The sequence below is a fragment of the Candoia aspera genome, chromosome 4 (assembly GCF_035149785.1).
Source record: "Candoia aspera isolate rCanAsp1 chromosome 4, rCanAsp1.hap2, whole genome shotgun sequence".
NCBI lineage: Eukaryota > Metazoa > Chordata > Lepidosauria > Squamata > Boidae > Candoia > Candoia aspera.
Genome location: NC_086156.1, coordinates 85,943,849 through 85,965,465, shown reverse-complemented (window position 1 = coordinate 85,965,465; position 21,617 = coordinate 85,943,849). Strand labels below are relative to the sequence as shown.

At 41.6% G+C, this 21,617-nt stretch overlaps 1 protein-coding gene across 1 annotated transcript in view; it reads left to right on the top strand.

Annotated features, from left to right (window-relative positions):
- The window catches only part of PRRG2 (proline rich and Gla domain 2), a 28,257-nt gene extending 6,948 nt beyond the window's left edge, over positions 1–21,309 (top strand). Inside the window, exons 2-7 of the mRNA XM_063300899.1 lie at positions 1,175–1,282; positions 4,792–4,955; positions 13,283–13,328; positions 15,249–15,375; positions 15,959–16,105; positions 19,734–21,309. Of these exons, the coding sequence (XP_063156969.1) occupies positions 1,183–1,282; positions 4,792–4,955; positions 13,283–13,328; positions 15,249–15,375; positions 15,959–16,105; positions 19,734–19,764 (615 nt within the window). The 5' untranslated portion in view covers positions 1,175–1,182 and the 3' untranslated portion in view covers positions 19,765–21,309. The remainder of the gene's footprint in view (positions 1–1,174; positions 1,283–4,791; positions 4,956–13,282; positions 13,329–15,248; positions 15,376–15,958; positions 16,106–19,733) is intronic.
- The last annotated feature ends 308 nt before the right edge of the window (positions 21,310–21,617 follow it).

Here is a 21,617-nt window from a genome sequence, read left to right as displayed (position 1 = left end):
AATGCTTGTTAACCACCTGAAAGCTTCCCTTTCTATCCTGTTCCCTTTGCTGGGTTCTTAAAACATAATAATTGTTCCCTTATTAAACAGCAACTGTTCTTCTAGCTGGAGAGGGGAAAAATCCTGCCTACTCCATCTCCAGTCATTAGCAAGCAGGAAAAGTTTGTTTTAGCCAGAGTCAGGCATAATAGGAACATGGGCAAGCAACTTGATCCTCGTGTGGTCACTAGAAGTCAAAAATGACTTGATGGCACATAATCAATCAGTGTTTCCTTTCACACTGTCAAGTTCCATGTCCTGCTTAGCCTTGTTTTTTAAAAGATAGATTTAATTTTAAAAAGGTGAAATCTGGAATTGTTTAACTCAAAGCCCTCTCTGTCTGCAGCATTGTTAATCAACACCATCTTAATTTACAAGCATTCCTTCAGGTCCCACACAGGCCTCTGAGGCTTTGGAAAATAAAGGATCAGTGGCTGCAACTCTGGTTTCTTTGGTTGAAAAATACTGGGGAGAAACCAATTAGCTGGGATGGTTGAGAGCAGAGCAGAGGGCAACCTCCCGGTTTGCCTTTCAGGAAATGGGGGCTTTGTAGTAACCATGATCTGTGCTGCAAAAAGCCAAATGACCATAAGAGAGCAGTAAAGAGACAGAAAACTCTCTTTGCTTCCACCTAGTGGTTGTCTTGATTTTAACACCCCAGATCTGATAGACCAGTGCTTCTCAACCTCAGCAACATGAAGATGTGTGGATTCCAGCTCCCAGAATTCCCTAGCCAGCAGAATTCTGGGAGTTGAAGTCCACACATCTCTACATTGCTGAGGTTGAGAAACACTAATAGACCACCTAAGTGAACAGGCCTGTTATGGCGACCATTTTGTAAGAGGCCCCCTGTTGTCAAAATTCTCAGGATGCCCCAGGTCCAAAACTTTGCCTACTCCTGAACGATGCCATGGATGGGTTGTTTTTGACTCAGCTCTGCTGAGTCAGAGGTCTGAACTGACCTTTGCACCAACTACTTTATTGATTAGGCCAAAGGTTACATTTACCCCTCCATCCAGCTGAACTGAGGGCTGGGGGGCCTTTTTATCAGTGTGTGCATGTTGCGGGGAAGTGCTATATTTTAGCAACCTGTTTAATCCAGTCCCTTGGCAACCATTTCCTATTCTCTCTTCAGGACCTACCATGCGGAGCCTTTTATGTCTTCTTTTCCTGTTCAAAATTCTAGTCTCTGGTTTTGCTGCCTCCCTCCATAGCCAGTCTGACCAGCAACTGACTCAGGAAGGTAAAAGTAACTGGGAAGGGGGGAATTGTTATCCAAATTAAATGGCAGAATTATGGAAGAGGATGCTCGCATGTCTTGCAAATGAAGGAGTCTCAGAGGATGTTAAGAATGGGGCAATGGAGTAGGCGGTGGAGTGCTTCAGACTCAAAGGCGAGATGTTGTTTTGGACCACGTGGGGGCATTCAAGTGAGTCCTGAAATCAAATGCCATTTTTCCCAGGATTGTTTGATAGCTGTAGAAGATGGCCATGCAGTGCTAGGAAAAGACAAAGCTGCTTTACGGAGTTGCAGGCAAGGGGGACGTAACCCCCCACATGGACAGCTCAAAGCACCTTTTTGCCTGAGATTCACATCCTGACTATGGAAGTGCCAGTTAATTTCCCACAGAACTCTTTTAATATTTTTAATTGCCTTAAATTACTTTAGGTTTGGTAGCACTGCAGCAAATCAAAAAAAGCACAGTCACATTTCTACTTTAACTTCCAAGCTTTCCCAAGCGATAAGCCAACATCCAGTTTCTTAGATGTAAATACTCCTGAAAAATGGGGGTCATAAATGATAAAATGAATTTCCTCTAAAGGAACCTTTACTAAACCTGTTTTATTACAAGACATTTAGATATGACTGCTCTTCCTTTTTTTAAAAAAATAATGCTATTAAGGATTATAATTGCAATAGTAAAAACTAATACAAACTGAAAGAAAGAAAGAAGCGTAGAAAGAAGGAGTAAAAAGTACAAAAGAAAAGGAAAAAAAAATGTAGAGAATTATTGCTCTTCCTGAATGTTGAAGGTACACCATTCCCTACCCTATATTTATCTTTGTAGTAATCCTGTAGGGTAGCCAGAGAGATCATCGTTCAAAGTTGCCCACTGATCCTGATATTCCTGGGTCCCAGTCAATATTCTAAAGTCAAGGGTGGGCAGCCTGCAAGCCTAACACTGCCTGCAGCCCTTGACAGCTTGCATATGGGTTTGGCCCTAACTTCAAATCCCGCCCTAAGAGATTAGTTTAGAGTTTTAGCAAAAGACGGCTGTCCCTTCTCTATAGCCTGCGGGTTGGCAAAGAGGGAAGAGAGTTAGAAAATGGAGGGGGGGAGGGGCAGTTTGCATCTGGCCACATTTGTTACTTGCTTCAGCAAGCCTGCCATGGCAGCCCAAGGTTGCCTGAACTGAGAAAAGCATCTGCCATCTCCCCTCCATACCTTCCCATGCATGTCCTGTCTGGGGCAAGGGCACATTCTCTGGCCACCTCCTCCCAGTTGCTGTATAAATGCCATTCCGATTAGTCCCCAGAGCCACCACTGAGAAGCTCCTGCAGTCACATCGCTGGGCACCATTCTGACAATCTTCTTAGCGTGTGTGTTTAAAACAGTTGGGTGAAGCAGTGCATCTTGGCAAAATGAAGAGGTGGGCCATGGGTCAGGAGGGCAGCAAGTTTTCTATTTGCCACCTGACTTGTCTACCTCTCAAACTCTCTGCTTTATTTTATTTAATAATACAGGTAGCCCTCACTTAACTAGATTGGGGTTGTTAAGCGAGGACCTCACATCATTTTGACTTCCAACTTCCTGCCAGCTTCCCCCATTAACTTTGCTTGTAGGAAGCCAGTAGGGAATATTGCAAATCACCATCATGTGACCGTGGGGGCTCTGCAATAGCTGGAAGTTTGAGGACTGGTCGTAATACCTCCCATTCAGCACCATCACAAGTTTGAATAGTTGCTGAATGAGTGGTCGCTAAATAAGGACCATCTGTACAAGTAGTCCTCATTACCGACTGCCTCACTTAGTGACTGTTTACAGTTACGATGGTGGTGAAAAGTAACTTTATGACCAATCCTCATGTTTACAACCTTCGCAGGTCTGTATAGCAAAGGAAAGCTGAAGTAAGATCATAAGCACAGTCAGTTTCACTTAGCGACCACTTCGCTTAATAGCTGAGTTGCTGGTCCCAATTGTGGTCACTAAACGAGGACTATCTGTAGAGCCAGCCTACCTATTCTCTTAGGTTGCTCATCTCTGCTCTAATTTCTATACCATCTTGGCTCCCCTGCTTTAAACATGTAGTGTAGCTAAAACCGACAAGAGGCTGCACTCTAACTGCCCCAGTACAGACTCTCTGAATTTCTCCTCACAATGCTAATCACCCGTCCATTTCACAAATAACCAGCAACTAGTGCTTCTCTGACTGTTGCAGAACCACATTCCAGATGTGGCAGGGAATGCAGTGTGAGGGGGAATTGTACTGCATTCCCACAAAGAGCAAATAATAAGCTTTTGAGTGCTCCGAAGCTCTTCCCCAAAGGGAAGGCTTGGGCCTGTAACTGGAAGTAAATAACAAAGACTTATTCATGGTGTTTAGGAAGCGATCATCTGGAAAGAGCTGATGATGGATGGAGAAAGGAAAAGAATCTTATAGGCGGAGTGGTCAGCACAGGATTCCCTCCCAAACTCCCCCAAGTCTCTGATCTGTTTACATATGAATGGGGCTGCCCCAAGTTTATTTTATTTATATCTGCTGCCTGTACCAACAGTCATGCTGGCATCAACCCAGCCTCCTTTCTTCTTCATACACAAATGCTCTCTACCCTCAATGGAACCCTACTCCAGCGCTATTGATAGGAGAGGGTAATCCACCAGGCTTCAGGGGTGTGAGACAGGTTGGTGTAACTGTTTTCAAGCAGAGTGTAATGGCCGGAGATTATGAGAAATGGTCCAGGGGCTGCTGCTGTTCCCCCCTGCAGGCCACATGGAATTTCCAGTCCACTTTTACTGGATGCCCTCCCCTCCCCCATGAAATTATGCAGCCAGGTTTTGTTGGCAATCCACTGAGAAACTCTGGTGTGGTTTCCTGCCATATTTTTGCAGGAAAACTGCAAAACTGGTGTGCAAGTCTTCGTTTAGGCTTAACACCTCAAAAACATTCTGGAAACCCTCTTGGGAATGAAAAGGAAGTTCCATGCCTGTCAACTTCATAAATGTCACTTCCCACTGTGGCACTTGGCTGCTAAAAAAAAGCGTTTCCGTGAAGAAATATAATCTCTAGCTGCTGAAAGTTTACCCATTCTTACAGGATCTTAATGATATCGCCAGTCCTTCTGGAATTCTGTTCCCTCTGTTAGGGAGGAAAAGGGAATTGGGTGGAAATAAAGCCTGCCCGCCATCAGTCAAGACTGCCAGATAGCATTCCCCTCTTAGATATTTTAGTAGTTCTTGATTTTTTGCCTCCATTGTTTAATAGGCATCTAGCTCTGCACCAAACACTGCAGAGCGATGTTTGAAACCTGGGCAGTGTCCAGATGTGTGGACTTCAACTCCTAGAATTCTCAGCAATGAGCTTGCCAGCCAGGAAATTCTGGGTTTTGAAATCTATACATCTGAAAGTTGCCCAGGTTCAGAAGTAATGCTCTAGGTCCTATTACCCTTTCTTTGAGAACCAAGGGGTCTTGTTCATAGAATTTCATGCCTGCTCTGAACTCCAGGATAATGTCTGCTGGTTCCTGTTCGCAGTGTTCCTGGATGCCTCGTCTGCACATAGATTCTTGGGTCGTAAGATTCTTTATAACCACTGGGATCTTGAGCTGATTGTGCCAGACAGCTTGGAGCGTGAGTGCATAGAAGAAGTTTGCAACTATGAAGAAGCTCGGGAAGTCTTTGAAGACAACTTAAAAACAGCTGAGTATGGGGAATGGGAAAGGTGTTGGACTGGGTTAGGGTGGCCACTTACATGTCATAAAAAGACAGCATGTCCCCCAAAACAGATCTGCATTACCCTCACTAATTTGATATTTATTTATTTGTTTGTTTGTTTGTTTGTTTGTTTGTTTCTGTAGTGTGCAGGCCACTCAATTCCAAAAAGGCTTTGAGTGGCTTACAATAATACAAGAGTAAATTAGAAAGAATTAAAAGGAAAATAAATTAACTCCCCCCCCCAAAACCATTGGCAATCAGTTTCCTAGCTGTTGACACACAAAGGAAAACATTACTAAGAACAACTGTTGCATACTGCAGAGAGGGAGCCCCCTATACCATCAATCCCCAAGGGGTTTCCAGAATAGCCAGGACTTTATGGCATTCCTGAGTCCCGATCAGGTTGGTGCTGACCTGATCTTGGGTGGAGTGCTGTTTCAAAGGAGATACATATGTATAATTATGATGAATGTAAGGGAAATGTAGGGATGCGGTGGTGCTGCGGGTTAAACCGCTGAGCTGCTGAGCTTGTCGGGAAGGTCGGCAGTTCAAATCCGCCTGACGGGGTGAGCTCCCGTTGCTAGTCCCAGCTCCTGCCAACCTAGCAGTTTGAAAACATGCAAATGTGAGTAGATTAATAGGTACCGCTTCGGGCAGGTAATGGCATTCCGCTTAGTCATGCTGGCCACATGACCACGGAAGTGTCTACTCTTCGGCTTTGAAACGGAGGTGAGCACCGCCCCCTAGAGTTGGACACGACTGGACTTAATGTCGAGGGAAACCTTTACCTTTACTAAGGGAAATGTAGCACACCTTTTCTAATGGGCAGAAGGTAACCAATGATCTGCTTCTTTGCTGCCAGGTGCTGTTATTAGACATCTTTAAGCAGTTTGCTTTTTTCCTCTTGTTTATTTCTAAATTGGAAAGCCCACTAAAGAATGTATGCTTTCAAATAGAGGACAATCCTTTGTAAAGTTGAACGTATGGTCACCTTAGCCTATAAATACCGTAATCTGTAAAGTAGAGTTTTCCCAACAGAGTACCCTCTAGATGTGTGTACTTCAACTTCCAGTATTCTCAGCAATGGCCATACTGGCTGGGGAATTCTGCGAACTGAAGTCTACAATCTGGAAATGGGCAAGCTTGGGAAATACTGCTTTAAAGTACTCTATTGTGATTTTCAAACTATGGTCTGCTGATGTTGATGGTATTTGATGCACTTTTTAGTCCACAACCACAATAGCAATTAACCTCTTGTTTTAGAGTAGCAAAATCTAGTCATCCCCAGCCTACTGTTTTCTGGAACTATTAGAGTACAACTTTCAGAATTTCCTTTCAGTATGGGCAGCACATTTGGCAGATACTAGACTGAAAACACTGGATTCCAGTAGTGGGGTTATCTATAATAAACATCTTAGAACAAAAAAGCATTTATTTGCTTATCTTGCAAAATATTCTTTTTTCAAAAAGGTGGATGTTTTTCCCGGGCATAATTTAGCCAAAATGTAGTTAAGGAAATCTAGATGTAAAGTTTGAATTTAGACACCATGGATAATTATTATTTTGTTAATCAAAACTGGAAATCCTGAACTGAATTGGGTTTACAAAGCATCTGTTGTCCTCACTATGATTTTATATGATGTCTGAATGGATGAACATAGCTGTGGCTGTAGCTGCTCCACATTCCCAAGGCTGTTGCTCAACAGTGTTGGATTGTGAGCTTCTAAAGCTGAATGATGAGAGGATGGAAAATTACAGCAAATCATTCTAAGCCATGGTTTGGATAGACAGATGGTGCTGTCTGTCCAAATCATTCTAAGCCATGGTTTGGATAGACAGATGGTGCTGTCAGGTGATATTCAACCATAATGAACATATTCATGGTTAGGTGAGATGTCTGAACTGAGCTGTATTCTTTTGGCTTCTTAAATTTTAAATCTCCAAACATTTAAAGCTTTTTCTCTATACATTGGCTGAGTAGAAAGTAACATTTTTAGGAGAGAATTTGGATATTGGATATACTGTTGTACCAGATGCAACAATCCTGTGAACAGTCATATTCAGACAAAATACTAGATCATGCTTTAGGATTATAAAAATGTGGTTCAGCACACTTTCCTCTCCTTGGGGTTGGCTGCAAAGAAAAATTGGGAATTTCCACTTGTATTTTGGACTAATAGCCCTTTAGCACTTTGTCATTTGAACCTTAAATACTGGTTAATCATTACTATGCTTTGTTGAAACAAGCCAGCTTCAGAACCTGTATTTTTTTTTAAGTTGGCTATTTCAGATAATCCATACTTAAGGTTAATTGTGGTCTGTCAGGTTCTGATGAGACTGTAAACTTTTGTTCATTTAACAGAGAAGTTTTCAATCCTTCCTCCTGCCTTTATGGTAATAGAGAATAAACAAGCAGGTGCCTAGAAGGGTGCTTAACTGCAGTTTATCACTATTCCTGACAGTCCCATTCTTTGGAATCCTGAAGCCAAGATTCAGACCTTTCTGGGAAGGCCATAAAGCACTGCAGATCCAAAGCTGCAAAGTAAGGAACGTGGTTGAGTAAGTCAGTTCTCCAGGTCAGTTCTCCAAGTCAGCGTGGGAAGTTCAGAGGAGACAGATTCCTTGTGAGTCAGAAGCCAAATGCAAGATCTCAAGCTGGTTGTTACCAAAATGTGTTGGGGAATTTCTGGCTTGGAATGGTGGGAAGTGAAACCAGCAACACTTTGAAATGGTTAGCGGAGAAACAAATTAGGGTTAAGTCCCAGATTGTTTTGCATCAATCAGGTCATGTGTGATGTCAGTTAGCATAAAAGGAGAACATTTCAAGTTGACATTTTTGAGATTTCTAGCATGCTGTCTACATATTTGGATTTTATTTATCTTGCCGAATTTTGACAGGCTGGTAAGCAAACCAGAACAGCCTGCTTCACCTATAACCTAAGGTATAAATAAATAAAGGTTCACAAAGCACAGAGGGTGGTTTCATTCCTAGTAGAAAATGTCCAACGTTAATCCACCAACCTCTTCTCTGACTAAATAAGCTGCTGTATGTGGGGTTTTTCGTTCATGTCTATGTATCTCACCTCACACAAGCTCCTGCTGCCCTTGAAACCTTTCTTTTACAAGCTGGTATTTGTGGAGGCACACAATTTCACTGATAAAGGGCATTCTCTGTCAGTCTTCCCCAACCAGCAGGGCGATATAATCTGGTGGGAACTAGACAGAGGAAGATTTTCTAGGGACAGAGATTGTCAGTATGTAATTTGGTTCAAATTAACTAGCTCTGACTCTTTCAAGGCCAGCTTTGAAGGCCATTTTAGTTTTGGTGGAAACTCCACTGCATGCAAACGTGGATGTGAATGTCCTCTTATTGGCCACTAAAGAGCTAAAGGCATAATTATTTGAGGCTAATTTACATATTCGTTTGTTGTAATTTGATTTTGCACAGCCTCTTGTGACGCAGAGGGGTAGGCAGCAGTATTGCAACCGAAACTCTCCCCATGACCCGAGTTCAGTCCCAGCGGAAGCTGGATTCTCGGGGAGCCGGCTCAGGTTGACTCAGCCCTCCATCCTTCCGAGGTCAGTAAAATGAGTACCCAGCTCGCTGGGGAAGGTATGACTGGGGAAGGCAACGGCAAACCACCCCACTATAGTCTGCCAAGAAAATGTCGCAAAAGCAGCGTCCCCCCAAAGAGTCAGACATGACTTGGTGCTTGCACAGGGGACCCTTCACCTTTCACCAATTTGATTTTGGCACTATCGTTGCAAGGATATAGATAGATATGCACAATAGAATTAGCTTTGGAGGACATTATCTTTGTGACTAAGATTAAAACAGTAACAATTTTCCTGGGTAATACTGATTGTAGTGTTCAGTGTTCATGTTTTTAACCTCCTAAAATCTATTTTCTACCAACATATTCTCAGAGGCAAAGTGCAACTAGTTAGCAACCATACTGCTGGTTAATAGATTAAAAAAAACCATTTAATGCATTTCAATTATAGTGGGTAATTGGTTAGATATTATATTTCCCATGATTCTTTGAGAATGAAGTATTGGCTTAATTATGGGACTCCTAAACAATGCTAGAGCAGTAGCCACATTAGACCTTTGTGGCAATAGAGGTTAATGTTCCTGTCCCAGTATATATGTTAATTAATTTAGGAATGTTAGGATGATTATGTATTCTCTGTTACTATTATGATTGATCACTGTATTTTTTTCATTTAAATTTTAATTGAATTGTCAGAGAGATCTCACCTGAATTGTCATATTATTGCCATTTGACTATATTTTGTGTATTGATGAACCTGTCAGTTGAAGATAACGATTTATGCATCCAAAGAAATGAGCTGTAGTCCAAAGACCAATAAATCTAATAGTTTTTAAGGCACAGCAACGCAACCAGAACTAACAGGCCATATGCAGCATACCTACCCACCCCCATTTTTCTGTGGGTCTTGATTCTGATCTGCAGCATGGGAGAACACACATGAAAACTAGTGTAAGCCATAAAACAGGTTTGAGAATAAATTTGAAAATGAAAAAGCAAAAAAAGCAAAGAAAGAAACCTGCAGTCTCATCCACTTGAGTGACACAGCGCCTTGGTCATTCTAAGAATGCTGTATGATACTGTATGTGCCTCTAGCCAGTCTGATGTCGCGGTGAAGGTGTTGGCCTAGAATCCAGGAGCCTGTGGATTCTAGGCCTGCCATAGGCACGAAAGCTGGCCAGTAACTTTGGGCCAGTCTCTCTCTCAGCCCAACCCACCTCACAGGGTTGTTTGGGGAAAACAGGAGGCAGGGGTATTCAGTAAGTTCACCACCTTGAGTTGACCAAAATATATAGTAAAAAGGTGGGATAAAAATCTAATAATAATAATAATAGCAGCAGCTACCAAAAGATTCAGGATAACACAGAACTCTGTTATTTCCAACAATGCTAGGAAACACGTCAACTCTTCCATATCCTGACTATTTATAAAGAGCATGTCTGAAAATTCTATTGAAAGGTGCATTTTTGGAGACGTGAGATTTACTCCTGTAGTGCCTCTTTAATAGGAGAATTTGTACCTTGATGGTCTTGTCTAGGCAGGGAAGCTAAGCAGGTTTGTACTTACTGATTCATACTTATATGCTGAACTCATAAAAGACTTTAGTTTTATATACCGTCCACCATTAAAATACAGCAACACAATATCTTATGCAGTCTTCCATGTGTAACGGATTTCATAATTCCGACTATGACCATATGGGTGATGGAAGTTTAACTCTAACGTATTTACAAGGCATGGGGTTGGATAAGGTTGCATTCTCAAACAAATTTTCCAGTCTGCATAGTTACAGTAATTTGTAGTTTACATATCTATCATATTGCACGGTACAATTTGCTATATATTCTAGATAGTTTTCAACACCTAGCTGAAGAAAGAATGCCTCTTGTTATATATGTACATTTGTATTTACTTATTGAGATAGAGAGGGTTGGTTGCTGTTGCTGTTGTTGTTGTTTTTAAACTACCAGAGGTTTTTCAACCAAATGGTAAAATATTTGGCTTTTCAAACAATTGTGGGTTGCAGGCTAAGAATTTGTGATAAAAGTTGATCTAATTGACTTGAGTTGTGGGTTTTCTTTTCCTATAGGATGTTGCCCTCTAGTGTACTTCTTATGAATTGCAAGTATTAGATGCAAGTCAAGATTCCTGGGAAATCTGGTCCCATGGGACCTTATCATAGCAACTGACTATAAATATAGGGATGTGGTCAGTACTTAGCCTTCTTGGACAGCTGACCAACCCTACTGCTGATGCCTTCCCAGCACCATTTTAATTTTCTACATGTCTCTGACTTAATTGTCATTCTGGGACAGCATACAATATTTAAAAGATAGCTAGGTCCAGGTGCCCAGAATAGTGTCACCACAGGGAGGTAAGCCCCTCAAGGGTTACTTTGCTGTTTTGTGGTTAAAGCTGTGCTTTTCCCCTTTAGCAGCCAAGAAGTCATGGCAGTTTTACTATTGGTACAATCGAACATGGTTCATCAACCATTTTACTGATGGTGCTGTCAGGTGACTCCTAGGTGATGGGAACAGCTCAGTACTTATTGGCTCCTTTAGGTTGCTGTGGGCATGTCCCCTCCCTGGGTGTTGTTCTCTAGGACCATTCTGCTTTGGACGGTGGGAATCAGGCTTTCCTTCTGTTCTTGGAGGGCCTGGATCAATGCAAACAGCAGTTGAACAGTAGTGGCAGTAGGGAAGCTGTGTGGTGAAGTTGCAGAGAGAGAAAGGACTTATGCAATCCCCATCCTTCAACGCAGGAGCTGTTGTTTAGACTGTCAAATGTTCTGGTTGAACCAGGTCTCCAGCTCGGGCTTTGGCTCAGAGATATGCTAGATAGTGGTCCTCCTTTCCTCCTTTATCTGCCTCCTCTCGCAGTCCAGACAACCATTCCCCAGGCTGGAAGAAGTGGCAGTGAAGGGGTTGGTTTTGACAGAATGCCAAACTCATGGGTCTAGCCATCTGTCAAAAACAACCACAAAACACAGCAGTTCCAGATTCTAGCCAGAACATAGGTGATTGGGATTGGCAGTGGGGACAGCAAAATACAGGCTGGTTTAATTTTCTGCTTGCTCATGTATAGGAGGAGAAAACTTTAAGTGAACCATGGGGAAGAGCCCAAAGGCATTTGTGGAAGACACTGATTACCTTCTACAGGGGAAAGACAGAGGGAAAGTGACTTTTTTTTTTTTTGCTGGATCTCTCAGAGGCTTTTGATACTATCAAGCAAGGTATTCTCTTGGATTGTTTTCTGAGCTGGGAGTTTGAGGCCCTCTGATACAATGATTCCACTCCTACTTGCAGGGATAGTAGCAGAGTGTAGCACTGAGTAACTGCCTCTGGATCAGGAAAGGCTGTGCATCTTCTGAACCAGGATCTGGATCTAGTGATAGGTTGGATGGGGGCCAATAAATATGTCGTTTTATAACAATACAGAGAGGTGGGGTGAGATGGGGTGGAGGTTCCCTGGAATTGGGAAGTTTGTTCTAAATAAAGTAAATCTTAGAATGATATCTAGTTTGGTGGTGCTCCTACAGTAACCATTGTCATTAGAGGCCCAAGGGGACTCCATAGCCAACTTTGATTGGTACAGCAACAACATATTCCCTGGAGAGGGACAGCCTAGATACAGTTCAAGCACTGGTAACCTCAAGTTTAGATTTCTGTAATATGCTCTACATAAAGCTGCCTTTGTGCTTGATTTGGAAGCCACAGCCATGGCAAAAAAATGGTAGCCAGGTTGCTGAATGGGGCTTTTGGCCATACACACATTATACCTTTGCTGGTGCGACCAGTATGGCTGCCAATTAACTTCCAAGCCAAGATCAAGGTTTTGCTTTGACGGACAATGTCTTGAATTTGAAGAATGAATAAATAAATAAATAAACAGAGAGCCTGACAGACTGCCTTCACCATTATAAATCAACTCATCTCCATTAGTAATTAAGATATCTTGAGAGATCCTACTGCGTATGCCAAGAATAGCAAAGTGATATCTGGTGGTTATTTGCAAGTGGGTCTCCCTTGTGGGGGCTCCTGCACTCTGGAACGTTCTCCCCCCTGAGATACACAAGGTGCATAATATTACACCTTTTAGATACCTACTGAAGGCCTCTCACTTTACTGAGGCATTCTCTGCTTGAACATTCTGTGATTATTTCTGTTTTGTTTCATTTTCCTTCCATCCCTGTTTTCAAATAAATATACTTCCATGCACTTTTTATTATTGTGCTGTATTTTAATGATTTTATTGTACCTTTCTTTGAGTTGTGGTTTTATGGGAAGCAAAGTAGAAATATATTACATAAATAACAGCTTATCATTTAAAATTCAACACAGGAGATAAGGGAGAGGGGAGATGGTATGGGAGTAACACAAGTTACGAAACTGATTAAGAGGATTGAAATGGATATCAGGAACAAGAATTCAATCAATAATGCCAATGCAAAGTAGATGGGTATTAAACTGATGTTCTCCCTGGCTTTGGTCTGGGATGGTTGGTGCCCCTTTGTTGGATGTTGATGGGATGTTTTGGGGGGTTGCTGGTTTCACCATTTTGCTCTTCTTTCTTCCTTTCTCTTTGTCCAAGTCTGGTTCTGTTATTTGTTTTTTGTATAGTTTTTATATTGTATTGGTGTACTGTGAGCCACCCAGAGTCGTTTGGAGTCAGGCAGCATCAAATAGAATAAATAAATAATGTATGGCTTGCATTATCATCATATTAACGTTATCCCCTTTTTAAAATACCCCTTCCAGGAAAAATTTTGGGAGAGCTATCCACACAATGGAAGAGGAGGAGCGAGTGAGTACGGGTACAAAACAGCAATGGGGAAGTTCCATATATTTATGTTTTCTGATGCTGCGCTATCCTTCTTGAATCAGGTATTACCTTTACAGGCTGGATCCCAACTAATGACTTCTAGGGGCTTCTAGAGTTATCTGGCCATTACTGTGCCCACATAATAGTAAAAAGGCTGGGCCTTCTGCCCTTTCAGCATTAGTTGGGTGACAAGAGACCTTCCCAGGTTGCTGAGATAGCGCTCTCCCCCCATCCCTGAGTGAGCAGAAAACTGTGACATGACCTTTGCTGCCCCATTGCTGATCCCTATTCTGTCTCTGTTGCCTTTGCTTCAAGTCATTGCAGCCACCTGGCTTCCCTTCAAAGAAATGAGTTACACGGTGTAACAGTTTTTACCATATTCTGAAGCTGTTAGCCCTTCAGGGTGGAACAGACAGGAAGCACAACTAAGGGTACATTAACAGAATCTTGCAAGACAAAGTATTTCTCCCCTCCTTTCCTTTTACTCTCTGCAAAAGTAGGGAGGGTCCCTTCTGAAACGCTTCCCACGCCTCCTCTTCCTCTGTGGGCTTGGAAATCTTTTACATGCTGGTTGTCCAGTCTGCGGTTCTTCCTCCTGTCTCCCAAGGTCATTCCCACATACCATTAGAAGCTGCTGTTGGATGGTGGCAGCTTAAGCAGGAATACATTGATTTAACTCTGATGTTTAAGTATTTATCCTTCATGGGCTGAGGACAGGACGAAACCAGCATCATGGGAACATGGCAGCCCAGAAATGTTGCCATGGGATGTTTGTGCTGGGGTTAGTTGCTAATGGGGAAAGCCTATAAAATGATATAAAATGGCCTTACTGTGGTGTCTTCTAGCATCATCCAACCATTGCTGGGTTAGAAACATCAATAAAGAAGAGAGGCTTTATATTGCTACAACAATGGCTGGGTGAAACTACAAATTATAGGTTAGGAAATAGCCTCAGTAGAATGAAAAGGCCGTGGTTCTGTTCCTTTACCCTCCATTCTCCAAGTGCCTCTAGATGAGAGTTGCAGCCTCAAGACACGTAAAAATGCAAAGCTTGGTCCAGACTACCCTAAAGGTTCCTTCTTCCGTTCTGCATGTGAAAGGGAAGCAGCTCACCCTCTCACAGCTTTTCCTTTCTACAGAGATGTGCTCAGATACCTTTTTCCTGCTTAACCAAGCAACTCACCATAAGGCTGTCCTGTATGTGGATGGATGTCCTCTGTTCTCCTCCTCCTTGCATACCATATATTCATCACTAAATCGACAAATTCAGACTGTAGCTATTGCCTTTGGGGTAGTAATGTGACAGATAATAACTTTTGGAGATTCCCAGTGATCATCATTATTACTTATTATTAACTTGGGGGTACACATTTGATGTTTGGGGACTGCACATTTTTTCAGGAGAGAGGACTGCATTGGAAGGTAGGGAGCAAAGCATGTGGGGTAGCATCATCTGGAATGGCAGGGCCAAAAGTCACAATTTTTCCAGGGTACTTCCTTTACTTTTTTAAACCACTTTTAGGTCATACAATATATTCCAATTTCCATGTGTTTCCCATCCCAGAATAAGAAACCAAAATTGCTGATTTTCAACACTGGTGCAGCTGAAATCTGGCAACAAGATTAGAGGGGGCTTTGGGATCTCAAAATTAGTCTGGAGGGCATACCTTGGACCATAGTTTGCCCATCCTTGTATCAAGAGATAGTCAAGCCAAATTTGAACTGGAGCCAGAGTGCCTAACACAGCACTGTTCCAAGTTTATTCCAATAACTTGGTGATCCAGACCTTTTCCCAGTTCACAGTTGTAAGGCCTAATATAACACTGATGTTAGAGTTAGGACCTCCTGTTGTTTTAAACACCAAGAATCTCAGTAACCCTTCATTTCCACCTGTTTTCATAGGAACCCCAGGAGTGGATGTGGCAGGCCTGGTGGCTGGCCTTGTTGCAGCTTTGGTGTCTACTGTCATGTTTATAATTGTGGCCATGTATTGTGTCAAATACCGTGCTAAAGAGAGAAATCGATCCAGGTACGTGTCAGGATCCACAGAGGGGTGTTTTGTGCCGACCTATGTAATAAAAGGAGGGAAAGGGGAACATAATTGTAGCAATTTTGTCACCAAGTGAACATGAGGTCAAAAACATTTGATTCAAGAGGAGGGATTAACTGTTGCATCAGTGAAGTGAATAACAGCATTATGGGGATTTATATCATCCTTCTGCAAACTGCTGACCTCTAGAGGAATTGGACTATAAATCTGTAATTTTTAGTTGTGTGCATATTTTCTAAAGTGTACGCCCTTTTGAAGTTGATGCTTTTACACAGTTGTTAAAAATACACCGTTGAACTACAGTTTCCATCGTTCCCAGACAGCATACATCTTTCATGGATATTAAGTGATAAGACTTTTTGAAATCAATAGTTTTCTGAACTTTTTTCCTCTAATGTGAGCTATTGGACTAAAATTCCCTTAATTTCAAAACAGCCTCTATGCTTTCTAAACAGCTGATGAAAAGTTTGCTAAACTTTTTGTTTTGATTAAGTGAGGCTTACAGACAAGAAGCCTGTGAATTGCTCTAGCTTTCTTGACATCTGTCTCCATTTCCTTTTAGAAGAATTCAGGAAAATTTGTATCCAGGGATTCCCCTTGCCAACTTTGATGATGAGCCAAAGCCAGAATCTGCACCCGGGCTTCCTTCTTATGAGCAAGCAATGGCATCTCCAGGGGTGCATGACGCACCACCCCCACCTTACAACAGGTATAATTATCACTGGGATCCTACCTCAATTTTCTAACAGTATCAGGGTTGGGAATTGGATATGGATGGAGAGAAAGGTTTGAGAGTAATGCTGCCTAAAGAAAGTGTGGAATAAAAATCAAGATTCTATCTGAACTGGACCCTGGAAAACCTTTTTCAAGGAAGAAGTGCTGTATTGTGCAGAAAACCCTACTCCCAATAAAAGATCTGGATGAACCTGCAGTAGACCAAAGGCCTTTGTTCTCAAGAGGAAAGGCAGTACTGGAGTCGACAGGAAGTTCAAAATCACCAACAGAGCTTATGTTTGCCTCCAATGCGGGGGTGGGGAACTGCAGATGCTGAACTTCCAGGAATATTCATCCCTACTTCTGCTGGCTGGAGCTTATGGGAGTTGTAATTCAGCCACATCAAAAATGCATGTGGGGTGGGGGCGAAGGCACAGATTTCCTTTCCCTGCTTTGTCATTAGGGACCTGACAGAAGAGAATGCCATTGTCGTTCTCCTCAATAGAACTTGTTCCAAAGGAGAGACTAGATTTATTCACTCTGAATAGAGTCAGAAGGAAAGAGTAGTTTTAAAATTACCAATTCCCCCCACCCCTAAGACCAAGAAGAAGTAGCAGTGTGTGTATAATATCCTCGTTCTTCTCCAGACTTCTGCTGGTTAGCAATTCTGCTCTGAGCCCTTAACATGTAGCTTCTTGCTCCAGTTTCAGTTTCTGCACTATTTGTGGATCATGGATACTGTCCAGAGCCCCCCAGGCTGAACGAGGGAGAAGCCTGAAGGACAGAAGAATTTGCTAGCAGTAAACTTTTCAGAATGTACCACCTAGGAATAAAGTTGTGGGAACGAAATTGGGGAAATCCATATACACTATCCAGAGCTCCTTGCAGGAAGGAAGAAAACAAATGTGATGTGATTAAAAGTGACACAAATGCCAAGCAGTTACTACAGCATGGAATGGCAGCACAAAATGTAACTTTTTCATTTTTCATTGGCTCTGGCTGCTTAACTGGAAGTTGGGAAAGCTTTATATTTGATGGGTGTGGATGGGCACACCTAGACATGTGTGCATGAAAATAAGAGCAGCATCTTTTTTCTACAGATAGCACTGCAAAATCTGTGGGGTCATAAAAATTGTAGGATGCTATGTTCCATAGGGATGGGGTATCAAAAATAACAATTGGATGTTATCTTTTTAGGGTCAACTAAAATGTTAACTAATAAGCAAATTTTCAAGCAAACCTCTTCTTCAAACTGGATAGGGTTGGTGGGAGTCCCTAGTGCATTTAAGCTACTGCTAGACTTCTAGTTCCACATGCTTCCATTCCATTCTCTGATGGCAGGGAATAACCCTTTATAGTACCCACCATGTTCTCATTGTAATGTTGCTGTAAAGTATTGTATGTAACTTAAATGAGTATTTGCTGCAGTTGCCACTACCAGACCAGCTCAGGGCCAGCAAACGCTTGAGGCACGAGAGCCAGGTAAGGGGTGGATATAAAGCAAAAGGAAGATAACAGGAAAAGCTTAGCACAATAGAAAAGCCCCCAGATCTGTAATGTTTAATGGTCCTAAAATGAAGTACAAGAGTATTAAGTGGATTTAATTAGAGTAGGCCAATCTTTTCCAACCATGTGTCCTTCAAATGTGTTGGCCTATAATCTTCAGAATTCCCATGCTGTTTGCATGTTGTGGTAAGTACAACATAAATGTTGATTATGACAAAGAAAAGAATTATGGTTATTATATCTCTCTCCAGTACCAAGAGAAATGTTGAAATCTGACGTATATGACAAAGCAGCAGAGGCTGGTAATATATTGAGAGTATGCTGCAATACAGTACTACTGAAAGGGAGCCAATGACCCCTGTGGTTATGAAGGCTAGTCTTGATGGTGGTTCAACGTGTTTGTGGCATTGATTGATTACTTTATTGCAGTCAAGGGGTATATCTTGTTCAAAAGGAACAGATCAGGGAAAATGGAAGGGGAGATGCTGTACAGGTTGTTGCTGTTGTTTTTAGCTTGTGAAACCTGCAGAGAGATCCATGAATCTGAGATTGGAAGCCCTGATGAAAGCATATGGATGATGATAGGAGGATAGACGGGAAATAAAAAATGTATTAAGGTAGTAATACATAACAGGCTGCCAAGCCAACAGAAAACACACATTATATTTTTCTGAAACAAATTACAAAACTTTCACAGAAGACAACTACTGTACTAATAGGGAATTTTCAACTTTCTCAACATCTTCTGAAAGTCTGCTAAGTCTGAAACATCTCAATAAATTCCTGACTTGCTGGCCCCTTTGTCTGTCTCAGAAAGTAAAGGATGAAACAAAGGAATCTGGTACCCTGGATTTTGTTCTGATCAATGGGGAACAACACTGATGAAGAGACAGTGTTGCAAACATTGGGAAGGATGGTGGCTGTGTCATAATTTTGGAATTTGTGGTAGTGAAGGATGTATTAACTGAATATGGTTGGGAAAGTACCTGAACTTTAAGAATGACAGTCTTAAAAAGCTCCAAAAAAAAAAGTTGCAAGGCTATGAATGCTGAAGGAAACAGAGTTCAGAAGAAATTGGGAGATTATTGAGGCTGAATTGTAAACTGTTCCACTGAGAAGGAAAAATATAATCTGGCTTCACATGTTCACTGAAGAGCTGAGAGGTTTTTTTTACAAAAGATTATATAGGTAATTGCTCCAAGAAGTGAATCATCTGAACCTGTAAGGATGAGATTAAAAAAAGTACAGTTCAGAATGAAATAAGGCTTATGAGGAATACTAGAAGCACCAGAAAGAGCTTTTTGTTTATGTTTGGATCAAGAAGAAAAACAAGAAGGAAGGATAGGCCAGATTCTTATGGAAGATCATGTGAAGTTAACAGGTAATGGAGATAAGGCAAAAGTAAAGCATTATCTTGACTCCACCTTCATCCACAGAGAGTTGTGATGAAGCTGGGATGGGCAGCTAACACCACTGGAGATAATCAGATTACAAATCCATTCATGATAGGCTGAAACGTGGGCCAAAACCAACAAGTGAGATACAGTACATTATCAGATCAACTGAAATAAATGTAAAGTACGGTTTTAGATACACAGAAACAAAAGGGCAAGAATAGAATGGAACAGACAGCTTGGCCACATGAAAAGGATTTAGGTGTATCAGTAGCTCATAAGATTAAGATGAGCCAGCGGCATGATACAGCTGTTAAAAAATTAATCTAATTTTAAGTTGCATTAATCAAAACACAATGTTCAACTTGAGAAATGCACAGTTTCATGCTATTTGGCACAACTGCATCTAGTATTGTGTTTAGTTTTGGGTACCACATTTTTAGAAATGCTACATGTTACAATCACTTGTACTAAGATCCATCCTCAGCTGCAAAGTACAGAGGTAATTATATGAAAGCAGAACTTGGCCCAGATTCACATTTTACACACTACAATTTTCCACCATTCTTAATATAGAGGAGGGTGGCAGTTCTTCCCAAGACATGATTTTAATCTTTCACCTCTCCACTTACGAGGAATATTTTAATCCAGCTAGTTTTTCTTCACTCAACAGCTTCCGTGTGTGACTTTTTCTTCAATTACCATGTCTTTCTTTTTCTTCAGGAATAACACCAATTTGACTCCACCAACCTGAGTTTTCAACAGCAAGATAAATATTCTTGGAATACCTATTGGCCTCCCTCATCTGTAGAAAAGACACTGTGAACACACATGCATCAAAGCCAAGGCAGGGAGCACAAATGTAAACATGTGACATTGAAGCAGACAATCGATGCATATTGGATATGAATGTGCAGTATATAGAGATTGTTATGTGTGTGTCAAGTGTTCAGAAGAGGATATTGCAGCATGTTTTGGCTGAGAAATTAAAATCTAAAATTGCAAATGCACGTATTAGAACTGGTATCACTAGGTTAACATGAAAGTGAAGTGCCAAACTGCACAGGTTTCCTCCCCCGTTTCTTTTTCCTCTTCTTCCACTCACCTTATGAATGAGGTTTTTATAACTCTCTTTTCTATCATGCTATGATTATACAGGGATTGAGGATAAACGAAAATTGTTGTCATTTGAAGATAAACATGATTGATTGTGCCAGATTAATTAATGTAACAGGAACTCCAAGCTGGAGCGAGAAATCTTATAGCTCAAGACAGAGATTCGGTTTGGGGAAACTGCTCTGAATTATGCAAGCTCAGAGATTTATTCAGGTGCAGAAAATAGCGATGTTATAGATTGTCTCCCGTAATTGGCATGCAGCATAAAGACTGGATTGGCTAGCTTGAAATATTCATTGGTAGCGTCATCGCGTTTTGCCCCTGCTTGTTCCAGAGAGTAGCATTTGCTATGGCTACTGGCTTAGCTATAGCTAAATTCATGATCTAGAGAATGTACTCGTCCAGTTCTAAGAACGCAGAACGTACAAGAAGTTGACTTATACCAGATCAGGTTATTTTACCACCTGGTCCAGTGTTATTGCCTGACTCGCATCTGCTGTGCAGGACCTCAGCAGTGAAAGGCTTCTCCCATCGCAGCTGCCTGACCCATTTAAAAATTTGTTCTGGGTTAAGCCTGATCTTACCTTCATACAAAGCAGGTTCTCCACCTCTGTTCCCCTCCTACCCATAAAGGCAGGCAGGCCCATCCATGCTTCCAGACTGATCCTGAGAATTTTATTGGGGAAAGCAGATCTGCAACGCAAATTGGACAGTAGCATAGGTATTTCTAGACAAGTAGGAAAAGTAACAAATAAACAGATACTGATTTAGTTAGAGGTGGAGAGCAAATAAGAAATTCCAAATCAATTGCAGAAAATATGTACACCTCTGCAGCGAAGTAAGCATATAAGAGAGAGAGCAAAACATGTTTACATACACTTCTAAGAACTATATTGCACAGCTCTCCATGGCGCAAGATGAGAATGAAGTGAGAATGATGGCATAGTTGGACAAAACCCATCTATATGCACAGATGTTAAACTCATATCTGTCCTGCCCTTCCACTTGTCATGAAATATTGTTTGCTTGGCTCTGAGCACAATAGAGGGAACACTCCATCGTAGCTGTAAGGAAGGGGAAGCAGTTTGCTGAGCATTGGTGAACAATCATGTGGCCAATTAACTGAGTAGTCTGTGGATCTTTTAACATGATTTGTATGGAAAATAAATTTTAAAAAGCAGTTTTTCATATGTCTGAGTGTCCTTGTCAGAAGACTTTTTGGTTCAGGGTTTAATTAGAACAGATTTCATTTATTCATCAGAGGAAACTAACCAGAGGATTCCATATGATGCTAGGTTGCCAAGACTCAGCTGGCAAGTTGCTCTAGCAATTGCCAGATTTGCTAATCTTGTATGTAAAGGGACAGCCAAAGTATCTTGCTTTACTCTTTCAATTTCTTTCCCCAAAAACTCTACTTTGCGAATTTAGATTATGCTCTTGGCAGCTCTTATTATGGCACTCTTTTCCCAATGTGTGGATTTGTGAAGTATG